Consider the following 15,313-nt stretch of genomic DNA (forward strand, 5'->3'; position numbering starts at 1 on the left):
CCCAGGCGCCCCTGAGCTTGGTTACTTTTATATTTTAAGTTGTTCCAGTGGGTCCTTCCTTATATTCTTTGCTTTGAAGTCCTGAATTTGTAACTTGTTTCTAAACTGCTGAATGCCATGTTTTCCTGACTGTTCTAGCTTTCTCTGCAATGCACAGGAAATATCTGTACGTTTGGCCAGCTCTCCCCTGCCCCCCTTCTCCACACTTATTTTTAAAGTGTATATTCAGCATTTGTGAGCCTTTAATGGTCTTCCCTCTTAGCTCCCTTAAACACACTTGAATTCACACTTTTTTGAGAAGTTAAAACAGTTTCATTTTCAATCAGCTGACTTCGAAAGACCATATCTATATTTAACTTTGTCATATATCCCTAAAAATCTCAACTTTTTTTGCTTCTACACTTTGATAGTGTTATTTTTATAAATGCATGCCAAGTTTGTGAATTGGGTTTTTTTCCATCTGAACTTATTTTTCAGATACAGCAGTCAGTGAATTGGGGGTAGGGGAAGGATTGCCAGAACCTGAAGGGCTAGAAAGTAGAATCAGGGACATTAGTTGAAAACAATCAGAATAAAGATTCTTTCATTTCTATAACATTCTATGGATTCTCTTTTCAACATCTACTGTTGTTCTAGGCCCTGGTGATATAGCAGTGAACAAAAGAGACAAAATCTTTATCCTTATGAAGTTCAAGCCCTAGCGGAAGGAGACAGATAATAAACAAAATTAAGGACAATAAAGCAGAGACAGAGTGTAGGGAGTGTTCGTGAGTTTAGAAAAAGGTGGCCTTTAGGGCGCCTGGGTGGCACAGTCAGTTGAGAGTCCGACTCTTGGTTTCAGCTTAGGTGGTGATCTCAGGATCCACGATGATGAACCCCATGTCGAGCTCTGTGCTCAGTGCGGAGTCTGCTTCAGAGTCTCTCTCCCTCTCTCTCTCTGTCCCACCCGCTCATGTGCTGTCTCTCTCTCTCTCAAATAAGTAAATAAATCTTAAAAAAGAAAAAAAAGGTGGCCTTTGGGCAGTCTTGGGAGGGAGGATGTTGGGCTATGCTGACATCGGGGACAAGAGAGTCCCAGGAACAGGAAACATGGCAGGTACACAGGCTCCTCAGAGAGCATCCCTGAAATGAATGAGAGAGAGCTAGGAGAAACTGGCTGGAGCAGCAGGTGATGGGGTCGGAAAAATCAGGGGAGGCGGCAGCACACCCTTCTGAGCCTTGTGGGATATTGTAGGGACTGTGGCTTTTATGTGATGAAATGGGAAGTCAGATGAGGGTTTCAAACAAAGGAACAACAGGATTTGACTTAACAAGACCACTCTGGCTGCTGGGCTGAGAAGGGAAACACGCAGATGTGGAAGAGGAAAGAACCATTAGGAGGACATTGCTGTCACCCCTACCAGAAATTAATCAGAAACATCTGACCTGTTTACGAAAAGGGAAGAAAATGTGCTTGCAGAATTAAAAAAAAAGAAAAGGAAAATAGCAATTTATTTTGGATGTTTAAGTTGCAACAAAAAGACCAATTTGGCAGTTACTTTGCTACAGTGACTCCTCCTGTACACAGTGGTTTGGGCATCCTGGGGAGCTGGGTTTTCAGGGCTTTTTTCTCTTGGATTTTAAGTTTTCTTTTTCTTTTTTAATTAGGTAATCTCTATGCCCAACGTGGGGCTTGAACTCAAAATCCCAAAATCAAGAGTCCCATGCTCTATCAACAGAGCCAGCCAGGCACCCTCAGGATCTTTTTCTCCTGAGCAACCCGCGGACCTAGCAGGGTTTGCTCAGTGTGATTAGGAAACTTTGGGTGGGCCAGTTGGTTGAGTGTTGGAAGCCTGATATTGGCTCAGGTCCTGATCTCATAGCTGTGAGATCAAGCCCAGTGTGGGGCTCTGCTCAGAGCAGAGTCTCCTTGTTCCTCTCTCTCTGCTCCTCCCCCTACTCTCTCTCTCATGAGTGAATGAATGAATGAATGAATATTTAAAAAGAAGAAGAACCCTTTATGGTTCTCTTAGGATGTCTGCCCCCTGCCATTTCCCAAACTTGCCTGGCTGCCTGTTAGAGATACAGATTCCTGGGTCATGCCCCTTCAGTAAACATGGAATGGGGCCCAGGGATATATACGTTCAGCAAAAATATGCGAGTTATCTTCTTTTAAAATTATTTTGTTTACTTTATTTTTCAGAGAGAGTAAGAGTGTGAATGAGGGTGGAGCGGCAGAGGGAGAGGGAGAGAGAAAATCTCAAGCAGATTCCATGTGCAGCACGGAGCCCAGATTAGGGCTCCATCTCATGACCCTGAGATTATGACCTGAGCCGAAATCAAGAGTTGGATGCTTAGCCAACTGAGCCACTCAAGTGCCCCTTCTTTTTTAATTATTGGGATAAAATTGGTATATAACATTATATAAGTTTCAGGTGTACAGTGTTAAATTTGGTATTTGTAGAGTGTATAAGTGACCACACCATAAATGTAGTTACCATCAGCACCATTCAGGTGAGCACTTTCACCCATTTTGCCTAACTCTAACCCCTCCTGCCTCTGGTAACCATCAGTCTGTTCTCTGTATGAGGTTTTTTTTTTTTTTTTTTTTTTTTGTTGTTCATTTTTGGGGTTCATTTTGTTGTTTGGATTGCACATATAAGTGAAATTGTACTGTGTCATTCTTTGTCCTGTGACTTATTTCACTTAGTATAATGCCCTCAACATCTATCTACATTACCGCAAATGGCAAGATTTCCTTCTTCTTCTTTTTTTTTTAATGACCAAGTACTATAATCCATTGTATTTCCATATTTTGGCTATTATAAATAACACTTTTATGAATATAGGGTTGCATATATCTTTTCAAATTAGTGTTTTTGTATTCTTTGGCTGAATAACCAGAGGAGGGATAGTTGGGTCATATGGTAATTTTATTTTTTATTTTTTTGAGGAATCTTCATACTGTTTTCCATGGTGTCTGCACCAAGTTGATTCCCACTAACAGTATAGGAGGTTTTTGCCTCCACATCCTAACACTTGTTATTTCTTGTCTTTTTGGTAATAGTCATTGTAACAGGTGTGAAGTGATATTTCATTGTGGTTTTGATTTGCATTTCTCTGATGATTAGTGATGTTGAACATCTTTTCCTGTGTCTGTTGACCATGTGCATGTCTTATTCAGATCATTTGCCCATTTTTTAAATTGGGTTGTTTGCTTTTTGGTTGTTGTTGAGTTATGTGAGTTCTTTATATGTTTTGGATACTAAAGCCTTATCAGATATGTGATTTGCAAATATCTTCTTTCATTGAGTAGGTTGCCTTTTTGTTTTGTTGGTTTCTTTCACAGTACCAAAGCTTTTTAGTTTGTTACAGTCCCATGTGTTTATTTTTGCTTTTGTTTACTTTGCCTTTGGAATCAGATCCAGAATTTTTTTAAAAAATCAGTACAACCAATGTCAAAGAGCTTGCCACCTTTTCTTCTCAGAGTTCCACGGTTTCAGAGCTTACATTTGTCTTTAACCCATTTTGAATTAATTTTTATGTATTGTGAGATAGAGGCTTAGTTTCATTCATTCATATGTAGCTGTCCCGTTTTCCCAACACCACCCATTGAAGAGACTGTCCTTTCCCCATTGTATACTCCTACTCCTTTGTCCTCAATTCAAATAACCATGTATGCGTGGGATTATTTCTGGGCTCGCTATTCTATCCCATTGACCTATGTGCCTTCTTCATGTCAACACCATATTGTTTTGATTACGATAGCTTTGTGGCATAGTAAGGGGATTCTTGGCTTGTAAGGTGGGGAAACTGCTTCAGGGTAACCTCTTCACCTCTGGCACAGCTTTTGGGGTTTGCAGACCTGAAAAGCATTGCAGGGTGTCCAAGTGACCGGCAGGTGGCGCCAGGTGACCACAAGCTGCAGAGTGAGCGCATCCCATAGGGAGAAATGAGTGGCTCCAGAAGAAGCCGGTGGATAGGTGCCGGGGCCCCCGAGCCGCCACTTATCCCGGGCAGAGCGGCGCGGACAAGCAGAGGTGGGAGGCGCAGCGGGTATCCCGGCTTTTCAGGCAAATGTGCATCTTAGGACCTCCCTGGTCGGCTTTTCGGACTCCTGGGGCAGCCCTCTCCGCACGAACATTGAGCACTGCGGGAGATGGCAATGTGGTGAAGGGAAAACAGACCTCCTAGCGCCCCAGGACGTTAGCCCCACACTGTCTAGCCAGGTGCGGGAATCTACTACCGAGGCCCCTCAGGGAGAGCCAGACCCACAGACGGCCCCTTTTCATTGGTAGCTGGACTCGAGGCCCCGCCCCCTTTCGTACAGCGCTCATCTGTGACTGGCTCTCGGGCCCCAGCTGGCCACACCTCCTCCCCTCGCACATACACAAGAGTCACGCGCCTTTCACTTGGAAACTTGGCGTGCTGAGGGGGCCGGTGGCCTTCATCGCCCCACCCACCTACCTTGTTATTGGTCTGCGGCTCTACTCATGACCACGCCCCCATTCCAGCCCCCTGGCTGGGAGGGCGGGCACCCGCGCGTGATTGGCTGGTCCGACTGCCTCTCGCTGGAGCGGCTGGCTTTTCCCCCTCCCTTTGCCCCCTCCCGCGAGTCTCCAGGTTCTTCAGCTAGCAGAGGCCGAGTCAGTGTCAGTCAGGGAGCCAGACTGCTGAACAGTGTGTGCGGACGCTCCGCTGCAATCTTGCCCAGGGGCCGGTGCCTGCGCTCGCGCCGCCGGGTGGGAAGGATGAAGCCGCAGCTGGAGCAGCCACCCTATGATTGGCTGTGGCGCTTGTGAACCCGAAGTAAAGATGGCGGGCGGGCAGGCAGCCGCCGCACTGCCCACTTGGAAGATGGCGGCGCGCCGCAGCCTCAGCGCCCGCGGCCGGGGGGTCCTGCAGGCAGCGGCGGGGCGGCTGCTGCCGCTGCTACTGCTGAGCTGCTGCTGCGGCGCGGGCGGCTGCGCAGCAGCGGGCGAGAACGAGGAGACGGTGATCATCGGGTTGCGGCTGGAGGACACGAACGACGTGTCGTTCATGGAAGGGGGGGCGCTGCGGGTGAGCGAGCGGACCCGGGTCAAGCTGCGGGTGTACGGGCAGAACATCAACAACGAGACGTGGTCCCGCATCGCCTTCACGGAGCATGAGCGGCGGCGCCACAGCCCGGGCGAGCGCGGGCTCGGGGGCCCTGCGCCGCCAGAGCCGGACAGCGGCCCCCAGCGCTGCGGCATCCGCACCTCAGATATCATCATCTTGCCCCACATCATTCTCAACCGCCGTACATCGGGCATCATTGAGATCGAGATCAAACCGCTGCGCAAGATGGAGAAGAGCAAGTCCTATTACCTGTGCACATCGCTCTCCACGCCAGCCCTGGGCGCCGGCGGCCCGGGGTCCGCGGGGGGCGCCGTCGGGGGCAAGGGCGGCTCCGGGGTGGCCGGGCTCCCGCCGCCCCCGTGGGCCGAAACCACCTGGATTTATCACGACGGCGAGGACACCAAGATGATTGTGGGAGAGGAGAAGAAGTTCCTGCTGCCCTTCTGGCTGCAGGTGATCTTCATTTCGCTGCTCCTGTGCCTGTCGGGCATGTTCAGCGGCCTCAACCTGGGGCTGATGGCCCTGGACCCGATGGAGCTGCGCATCGTGCAGAACTGCGGCACCGAGAAGGAGAAGAATTACGCCAAGCGCATCGAGCCTGTGCGCAGGCAGGGCAACTACCTGCTGTGCTCGCTGCTGCTGGGCAACGTGCTGGTCAACACCACGCTCACCATCCTGCTCGACGACATCGCCGGCTCAGGCCTCGTGGCGGTGGTGGTCTCCACTATCGGCATCGTCATCTTCGGGGAAATCGTGCCCCAGGCCATCTGCTCCCGGCACGGCCTGGCTGTAGGGGCCAACACCATCTTCCTCACCAAGTTTTTCATGATGATGACCTTCCCCGCTTCTTACCCGGTTAGCAAGCTGCTGGACTGCGTCCTGGGCCAGGAGATAGGCACTGTCTATAACCGGGAAAAACTGCTGGAGATGCTCCGGGTCACCGACCCCTACAACGACCTCGTTAAGGAGGAGCTGAACATCATCCAAGGGGCGCTGGAGCTCCGCACCAAGACAGTGGAGGACGTGATGACTCCGCTCCGGGACTGCTTCATGATCACCGGCGAAGCCATTCTGGACTTCAACACCATGTCGGAGATCATGGAGAGCGGCTACACCCGTATTCCAGTATTTGAGGGGGAGCGCTCCAACATCGTGGACCTCCTCTTCGTCAAAGACTTGGCCTTCGTGGATCCAGATGACTGTACTCCCTTGAAAACCATCACTAAATTTTATAACCACCCCTTGCACTTTGTTTTCAATGACACCAAGTTGGACGCTATGCTGGAAGAATTTAAGAAAGGTGGGAAATTTTCGTATCTTTCATTGGCTTGCTCTTTCTCTCTCCGTCCTCCTCCCTCTTTGAGCCCTCTACCCTCAGACCAACCCCCCAAGGCGAGTTGACCGGAATTTCTCCTCTGTCTTAATTGCGAAGTTCAAAGGGTGGCATGGATTTGGGGATGGATTGAACTAGTAAGCGCTTCTAGGTTTTTTAAAAGTATAAGGCTAACGCCACTGGCGTTTTCGCATTTCAGAAAGCAGGCGTTCTATTTTCTGTGCATGATACTGCCGGCACTCTCGTGTTGAGGGGTCTGCCGCGATCATTGCCCCACTCAGTGGGTGGGTGCAAATAGGAGCGAATGCCAGGCTCTGACATCTGACTGAGGTATACTCAACTCAGGCATTTGGAAAACATTTAAATCGTTTTTCTAAACCCAATGCGATCCTTTCCCTCCTTTAACATTCACTGACATTTCAGAGATTGGAAGTGCATTTTCAGTAGCTCTGTTGCTGGTAGTCAGGCCACCTGTGGGGCAGATTGAGGTCTGCGGTTGAGGATAGCGCGGATGGGTTAAGACAAATACACCAAAAAGAGTCACTCATTAGGGTGTGACTTGCCTTAGCTAGAAAAGAGGTGTTTTTTGTGTGTGTTTTTTAAAGTAAAGTTAATTATTAATGTATGACTTGGAAAGCCTAGAGGTGAATTAACCTTTTGTGAGGCTATCTTGTCTAGCTTTCTTCACCATTTGCTTATATTTACTTGACAAAATTTACCAAGCCAAGTGTGGTTTTGGCAGAAATCTTGCACATTTAACAGTGGGATGACACCCTCTATTGTGGTTTATTTCTTTCTTGAGTTTTTCTGGTTAATAAGTGTTCTTTTTGACCTTGATCACTTGATATATTAAGTTGAAGCCTCTCTTCAAGTCAGTGCTCACTGTTCCGGGGAATTTTAACAGGGGAGGGTCCTGCAGAGTCTGATTTGCTCACCTGTTTTGCACGGTGGTATTTTTTGTTTGTTTCACTATGTAATGAACAGGCAAATAACAACTCACGCTATTATTACTGAAATTCTGTCTTTAAAAAAAGTTTCTAGTAAACAGTGTTGCCATTTGAGAGCCAGGGGCTTCTGAGCTGTTTAATTGCTGTGGTGTCAGTGCAGGTATTAAAATGTGTGTGTAAGCTTTAATGACTTGATAGTCCTCAAAACAAAGTTTTCCTTCTTCAGATAGAATTTTGAGCACTCAGAGTGGTCTCTCCACCGAAAAAGGCTGTGTGTAAGCAGTGACAGCTCATGGACGTGGTGATCTGAACATCCCCATAGAGCGTGTGTTTGCCCTAATTCCATTCTCCTGGCTGAATGGTGTCCGCTCTGGAACAGGATCCCATTGCAGTAATTTTCAGATAAAGGAATAGAGCAGAATGTGCTTCAGTGATTGGTAATTTGCATTTAAAAGCAGAAGGAGATTCTTCTGGATTCTTAAACAGTAAAAAGAAAATGTCCATTATCTAGGTGAGAGAGCTTCATCTGGGGTGTCCTTATCCTTTCACCGCTAAGCTGTTAATTAGAGCATCTGACCAATCTCTTCTTTCATTTTGCAGTAATATCTCTAGTACAGAAAGATACCTTGCAGTGCTTGAAAAATGCCTCTGAAATACTTTCTGTTGCTAGGTTTTGCAACATTGAGACAGATAATTTATTCCATGATTTTTAAAAATCAGAATGCTTGCCTATCTCCTGGTGGATTGAAACACTAGTGTGCCCTCCCTGCTAAATGAAGCCTTTTCTTCACTTCCATATCTTTTTTCTCCGTGAATTTAGCTCTTCACCTTACAGCTTAAGACTCTTGCCCCTACCTCAGAATTTCAAAATCTGCATCATTTTGTAACTTGTTTTTGGTTGTCCTTGAACAATATTCTGTGGTTTATTTTCAGGGGCAACTTTTTCTCTCCAATGTTACCTCTCACAGTAGATAACTAAGTTACTAATATTTTCCCATGAATTTTTGAAAAATAATAATACACAGGACTTTATTTTTTCCTTAACCAAAGTGATAGGTATGGTTAAGGAGTAGTACAAGTTAAAGATACACTCAAGTTAGTGGCATGTTTTGGAAGAGCAGGTAAGGACAGCTGGTTACAAGTGAGAAATGTTAGCCATGATCTTAAAAGGATAGAGTGGGTGTTTGTTTCTTACACTTTAAGAACCACTGATTTTTCACCTTCTCTTTCTTGATCTTTTTTTGATGAGTTTGGCCACTTCAACCTTATGAACAGCTGTGTTAGTTCTTTTCCCTGTGAGTTATAATATTTCACCAGATATTGTTTTCTTTATTTTCTAATTCAATTTGAAAAACTGTGAACAGTCAACCTTTATTGGTTTTTCTCTATTGAATAATGGTGTGTGGGATGGTGTGAAGGCTTTTTCTTTCTCTGTTTCCTTCCTTCTCCTAATAATACCACCTGTAACTCCCTTAAACTGTTAGATCATTAATCCAGATCTCATTGAAAATTGCCCTTCCCAACTAAGAATGCCTGCCTTGAAGTCCTCTGTATAGAGCTGTACATCATTGGCATGAGTTTTGCTTTACCACCGAGGGGAAAGGTTCGCGATGTGGAAAGACATGAAAAGCTACCTTTCTATAAGCATATGTGAACGTCTTCTTTCTACTGATTAGAACTTTTAGCCTGGCTACTTGGAAACTCAGCTTGCCTTGAGGTTGGAAGAAGACATCATACTCATTTTACAGTTAGCTTATTGCTTATTGACTGTGTCAGGCCCAGAGCTGAATGGTTTACACGAATTACCTTGTTTCAATCTCCTAGTGGCCATGCGAAGCCTTTTCTCCATTTTATAAATGAGGAAATTGAGGCTCAGGTTACATGATTTGTTCAAGGTCACACAGTAATTTGTTGATTTGGGGTTTTAACTCAGGTCCGTGTGACAACCCAAATGGAGCTCTTTACCACTCTAGGCTTCACCATTGCACTGGTCCCCTGGATTATGATCTTATATTTCTGGTTTGAATGAGTGTGAAGTTTGGTCTTTTGTCAAAACATTGCTTCAGAGCTCGTTGGGCAACACTCACAGAAATGTATTTAAACATATAGATGGCTTTCAACCCAGTGCTTCTGTGATCCTGTACGTAACAGTTGGTTTCCCCACTTTTGCCATTGAGACAAATCAGTTTTTTTGGCCTGGGTGATCCTGAATCTAAAGAATTCTGTTTCCACGCCAAGCATCAAGTTTCATTTTGAAAATGTTTTATACTAACATTATAATGTACTAGTATGCTGCTTTACTGATATACTCTAGCTCTTTTTCTTTTCTTTTTTTTTTTTTTTAAAGATTTTTTATTTATCCATTTGACAGAGAGAGAGATCACAAGCAGGCAGAGGCAGGCAGAGAGAGAGGAGGAAGCAGGCTCCCTGCTGAGCAGAGAGCCCAATGCGGGGCTCGATCCCAGGACCCTGAGACCATGACCTGAGCCGAAGGCAACGGCTTAACCCACTGAGCCACCCAGGCGCCCCCAGCTCTTTTTCTAATAGCTGAAGCATGCAGTAATGTCTCACTCTTGTTTTTTATCTGCCCTGTTGCAAGGAGGACTCAAATTCAGTTTTGCGTTTTAATCTTGATTTTATTTGCATTTTTGTTGTCACCTATATAGTAATTGATTGCTAATGAGTATCCTTGACAGCTCTGCTGCTCTGTGTTCCATGCAGTTTTTCTCTTTTTCTTTTGTTACTTTTGCAGTTGCTAATAAATCTAAATAAGAGAATAAAAGTAAACCCCAGTAGAAGACTATGAGACTTCTAGAAAAATCGCCCTGAAGCGAAATTGTGGAGGAGGGGAAACAACATGGAAGGTTGCTGCCTTTGTATGCAGAAAGGAAACCAGAGGTTCTCCATTGACCTGACAAACCCTTCTTTGTAAAACATTGTGGACTCTTGGCCACTAGGGTTGAATTTGAAGAATTAGTAACCAGTTATCGTTGTTTTGTTTTGCTTTTTTTTCTTTTCACTTTGTAACAATTGCCTTCCAGTACTGCAGTACATGTGGTTTTATAGCTATTAGGAACTTAGCCAGGCTATCTTATAGCTTTTCCTTAACTAGGAACAGGTAGGATCATCAGATAATGGTCCTTAAGGGAAGAGTGCGATGTGTACTTTTCACTTAAAACGTTAGGTGTACAATTCTCTCTTCCTCTAACACAAGTCTTTCCATATCAATGTGCTGAAAGTTTAATGTTGAAACTTTTTTTCCTCACCAAATAAGAATCTAGAATCTAGATTCTAGAATCTAGAAGGATGTTTTTCTTGGTGTTTAAAGGCATGAATGATGGTAGGGATGGATGAGTGGATGTATCGGCTTCTGTGATCTTGTATCTCTAGTAACTTTGTACAGTAACAATGTTAAACTCTTATTATTTTGTATGTTTTTAGGTCATCACTATGAACTATCCAGCTAGTCTATTCCAGTCAGAGGTGGAAGCAGGCAGGTTGAGGATCATTTCCTCCAGTGTTGCAAAACTTAACAGATGATGAGAACCACTTGGATCACTTATTAAGAATAAGGTCCCAGACCTCATGCAGGGGTGTCCTGAAACAGAATCTAGGGAAGGAGTCTTGGGACACATATTGTTAAGAGTTACCCTACAGTCAGGTGAGTTTAGAAAACGTTGGTCTAGTCAACTTTGTAAATAAGGAAAGTAAACCCTGAGAAAGAGAGAAAGTTAAGTGATTGCTTAGGAACTACCCACCTGGTATACCATCAACGAGACTAGAATCCATGTCCCTGTTTCTAGATTGGAGTTCTTTCCATTCCATCAAGCAGGTCTTCTGGTCCCAAGTTAAAGGCACTCTGGTCAGAGTTAAAGGTATCTTTGTCATTGAAAAAGCAGTATTCAGGTTTGCCATTGGTTTTGGCCCAGCCATTTTGATGCCACCATTTTTGACATCCCAGATTCAAGCCATAGTTGATAGGCATTTTGTTACACAGAAAATAAATCTGAATGTGTGAGCTCATTTTATTTTAGCTCAATGCTTTGATTGCATTTTTTACTTTGCTTAAGTCAGACTAGCAAAGTATTTTAGGAAATGGATCTTGAGATAGCTTGAAGCCTTAGTAGTTAAATATTAGACATTTCATTTGAGTTAACTTGTTTTGTGTATCCATGAATGATGTGTTTTCTTTTTGATTGTGTCTCCATGAGAGTAACTAAGATTGGATTTGGGACTTTAAGGCAAAACTTATTTGGCTTTTTAAATTTTTGTTCACAATACAAGACTGTAAATTTTCCATAGAAATATTCATCAAAGCATTGAAGTATGTGCCCCATTCATGCATCTATCTTGTGTCCCTTTAAAAAACAATAATATGTTAATTTCTTACCAAGAATCATGCCTGATTTGGGAGGTTGTTTGTGATAATAGGACCATGGAAGCTTGAACATAGCTGTTTAGATCAGGAGATACCATAATTGAATTCTGGCTCTGACTTGGTATGGTTTGGATGAAACAGGGAAGGACCTTGTTCTGCTTTTCTCTTGGTTTTTGTGGGGATTACATACTACCAACCTCGCCCCACAGTGGCCCAGAATTATTTAAATTTTGAAACAGTCCAAACTACTGGGAGGGACCAGTTAATTTTAATTACTAGCAAATCTAAATATAATTTAAAATATCATTAACCAGGAAAACCCACAAAATAGCCTGAGCCAACATAATATTTATGGTTTTATTTGTTCTTGAAATATTTAGACTTTAAAAAACAAATCTCTGGACTCCAGTTAGATATTTACTTTAATTCTGTACAAAGTAGTATATTTCTTTCTAGGGGGCCCTGTCTTCTAAACACATATATTTAGTGGTAAACTTCAATTCCAGTAAACTTGCTTGGAATAGTTTATTAAACTAAATACATGGAAATGGATGAGTAGGATTAAATATAATTTATTTTAGTATTCTCTTTCGACCTGCTTTTTCCAAGGACACAAATTAGAAACTCCACCAACATAAAAAAATCAGAAATCCTACCAATATTGAAAAAGAGAGGCACTAGGTGCGCCTGGCTGGCTCAATTCGTAGAGCATCTGACTCTTGATCTTGGTGTTGTGAGTTCTAGCCCACCTTAGGTGTAGAGATTACTTAAAAAAAATTTTTTTTTTGTTGGTGTTGTGGTTGTTGTTTTTAGATGGTTTTATTAAAGCATGGGAACAGGAACTGTGGGGGCAGGAAGGACTGCCTAATCTTTTTTTTTTTTTTTTTTTTGAGTTTTTTTGTTGTTGTTTTTTAATTTTAGAGATAGAAAGAGAGCAAGGGGGCGAGGCACAGATCAGGGAAGAGAGAATCCCAAGCAGACTCCGCACTGAGAGCAGAGCCCATCTCAGGGCTGGGCTGGATCCCATCACCCACAAGACCAAGGCCTGAGCTGAAACCGAGAGTCAGAGGCTCAACCAATTGTACTTACCCAGGTGTCCCCCCACCCAAAAATAAAATCTTAAAAAAAGAAAGAGACACTAAGAAGCATTCTTTCAAAATCACATACACTGGCAACTCTGGAATGTTTATACAGAGGGCATTTAGGGATAGCACACTTTGGTAGGGGGAGCTAGGGGACTAATAACAAGCACTCACTGTAGGTGATATGTTTATTAGATTATCTTAGGGGTTGATGGAGATAATGGGGGTGCCGACCCCCCCATTTTATATTAGTACTACCACTGACTATAAGTACTGCTGTAATGATGGTGAGATCCTCATTTCTTTATACTTAACAAGCCCTCTTACTGTCAGACCTAGATGGGACTATTTCTATCTTTGAATTTACGTCCCGTGAGGAAGATACCACTTGCTAATGCAAAGGTTAAGAAGAACGTGCTCTTCCTAGATCTACTTTAGACAAGTAGATCAAGTAACTTACTCTCTTTTTTATTTATTTATTTGACAGAGAGAGATCACAAGTAGGCAGAGAGGCAGGCAGAGAGAGAGAGAGAGGAGGAAGCAGGCTCCCTGCTGAGCAGAGAGCCCGACGTGGGACTCGATCCTAGGACCCTGAGATCATGACCTGAGCCAAAGGCAGCGGCTTAACCCACTGAGCCACCCAGGCACCCCGTAACTTACTCTCTTTAAGCCTCAGTTCTTTCCATAGTAAAATGGAATGTTTCCTGAGTCCTAGGATGCTTAGTAAGAACTAGAGTGGTAATAAACATAAAAATGCTTCTAATAGTACCTGGTACTTAGTGTTCATTTAACCATTATTTTTGTGATGATGATGCTATTGGCTCCTCCTTGTTCTTGGTGTTTCTTTGTACTAGGTATTGCTAGTCAAGAGACACCTTGAGCCATGTGTGCTCATAGTTGTTATGGAATCTTGAAAGTGGCTAATTATTGGAGGTTTTTTCTTTTATTGTGAATTAATTCCAGCCTCTGTTACTTTTCTAACAGTTGCTTTTATTTGACAAGATGGCCACATGCGTCCATATTTTGAAGGAAAACAGAATGATCAGTTACACATTTTACCCTTCTTGGAGTTAGGAATGCTGAATTAAAACATCATTCTGGCTAGTATCAAAAGACAAGAAATAACCAGTGTTGGTGAGGTTGTTGCAAAAAATGGACCCGTGTGCACTGTTGGTGGGAATGTAAATTGGGGTGGCTACTGTGGAAAAGAGTATGGAGGGTCTTCAAAAAAGTTAAAATAGAAATACTGTATGGTCCACTAATTCCACTACTGGGTATTGACCCAAAGAAAATGAAAACACTAATTTGAAGAGATTTAAGCACCATATGTTTATTGTAGCATTACTGAAGCATTACTTAATAACCAAATTATGGAAGTACCTCAGGTGTCTGTTGACCAGTCAATGGATAAAGAAGATCTGGGGTGTGTGTGTGTGTGTGTGTGTGTGTGTGTGTGTGTGAAATGGACTATTACTTAGCCATAAAAAAGGGTGAAGTCTCGCCATTTGCAGCACAGTGGATGGAATTAGAGAGTAGAATGCTGAGTGAAATAAGTCAAAGTAAAATGCCATATGATTTCACTTGTATGTGGATTCTGAAAGACAAAACAAATGATCAAACAAAAAAGCAGGAATAGACCCATAAATATGGAGAACAAACTGGTGGTTGCCAGAGGTGAGGGGGCCGGGAGGGTGAGCAAAATGGGTAAAGGGGAATGGGAGGTACAGGCTTCCAGTTATGGGATGAATGAGTCACAGGGATGATTGGTGTCACCTAGGGAACGTAGTCAATGGTACTGTAATTGTGCTGTATGGTGACAGGTGGTAGCTACCCTAGTGGGGAGCACGGCATGATGTACATAGAGTTGTGAAATCTCCATGTTGTATACATGAAACTAATATAATGTCAACTGTACTTCAATAATAATAATAAAAATCCTCAATCTCTTTGACTAAGTGACTAAAAAAGACTACAAAGTTTAAATGAAACAGAACAAGTGCTCACGGATTTTGGAAGCCCTTGAATAACCAAAGTTTGAAGTCTAAAAGGAAGATCTCAAATTACTTTGATAAAATCTTTTGACATTATATCAAAAGTGTAAAAAATGGTAATATCTACTATAGCAAATTTTTGTTGCTTATAGCAATGTAAATTTGTTATACTTTTGGAACGTGAACAGGAGTCATTAAAATGTCCTACCCTTTGGTTTAGTAATTTTTCCCCTTCTGGAAATCTTAATTCAGTGATATAATTCAAGAGAGAAAAAAAGCTATGTTGGCTTTTCATGTTGCATGTATATCGCAACATTATCTATAAATAGTGAAAAATTGGAAATGTCTAACACTTCAAGGCAAGGCATGGAGGAGAGGGAGTTAAGAAAATTATAGATGTCAGCTAATTATAACTATTTAATGATAATAAAGCAATACAGGACATTTGACTGATTATTTTGCATGGATTATAGGCGTGCAAAAATATTCAGTGTGCGGACTGA

At 43.2% G+C, this 15,313-nt stretch overlaps 1 protein-coding gene across 2 annotated transcripts in view; it reads left to right on the forward strand.

Annotated features, from left to right (window-relative positions):
• The first annotated feature begins 4,603 nt into the window (after nt 1-4,603).
• CNNM2 (cyclin and CBS domain divalent metal cation transport mediator 2) overlaps nt 4,604-15,313 on the forward strand; it is a 143,604-nt gene continuing 132,894 nt past the window's right edge. The window contains exon 1 of one of the 2 annotated variants that reach the window (XM_044240414.1): nt 4,604-6,379. In XM_044240414.1, coding sequence (XP_044096349.1) covers nt 4,759-6,379 — 1,621 coding nt within the window. In that variant the 5' untranslated portion in view covers nt 4,604-4,758. The remainder of the gene's footprint in view (nt 6,380-15,313) is intronic. The other variant, XM_044240415.1, reaches the window with a different exon arrangement.

This window comes from Neovison vison, chromosome 2, assembly GCF_020171115.1.
Source record: "Neovison vison isolate M4711 chromosome 2, ASM_NN_V1, whole genome shotgun sequence".
NCBI lineage: Eukaryota > Metazoa > Chordata > Mammalia > Carnivora > Mustelidae > Neogale > Neogale vison.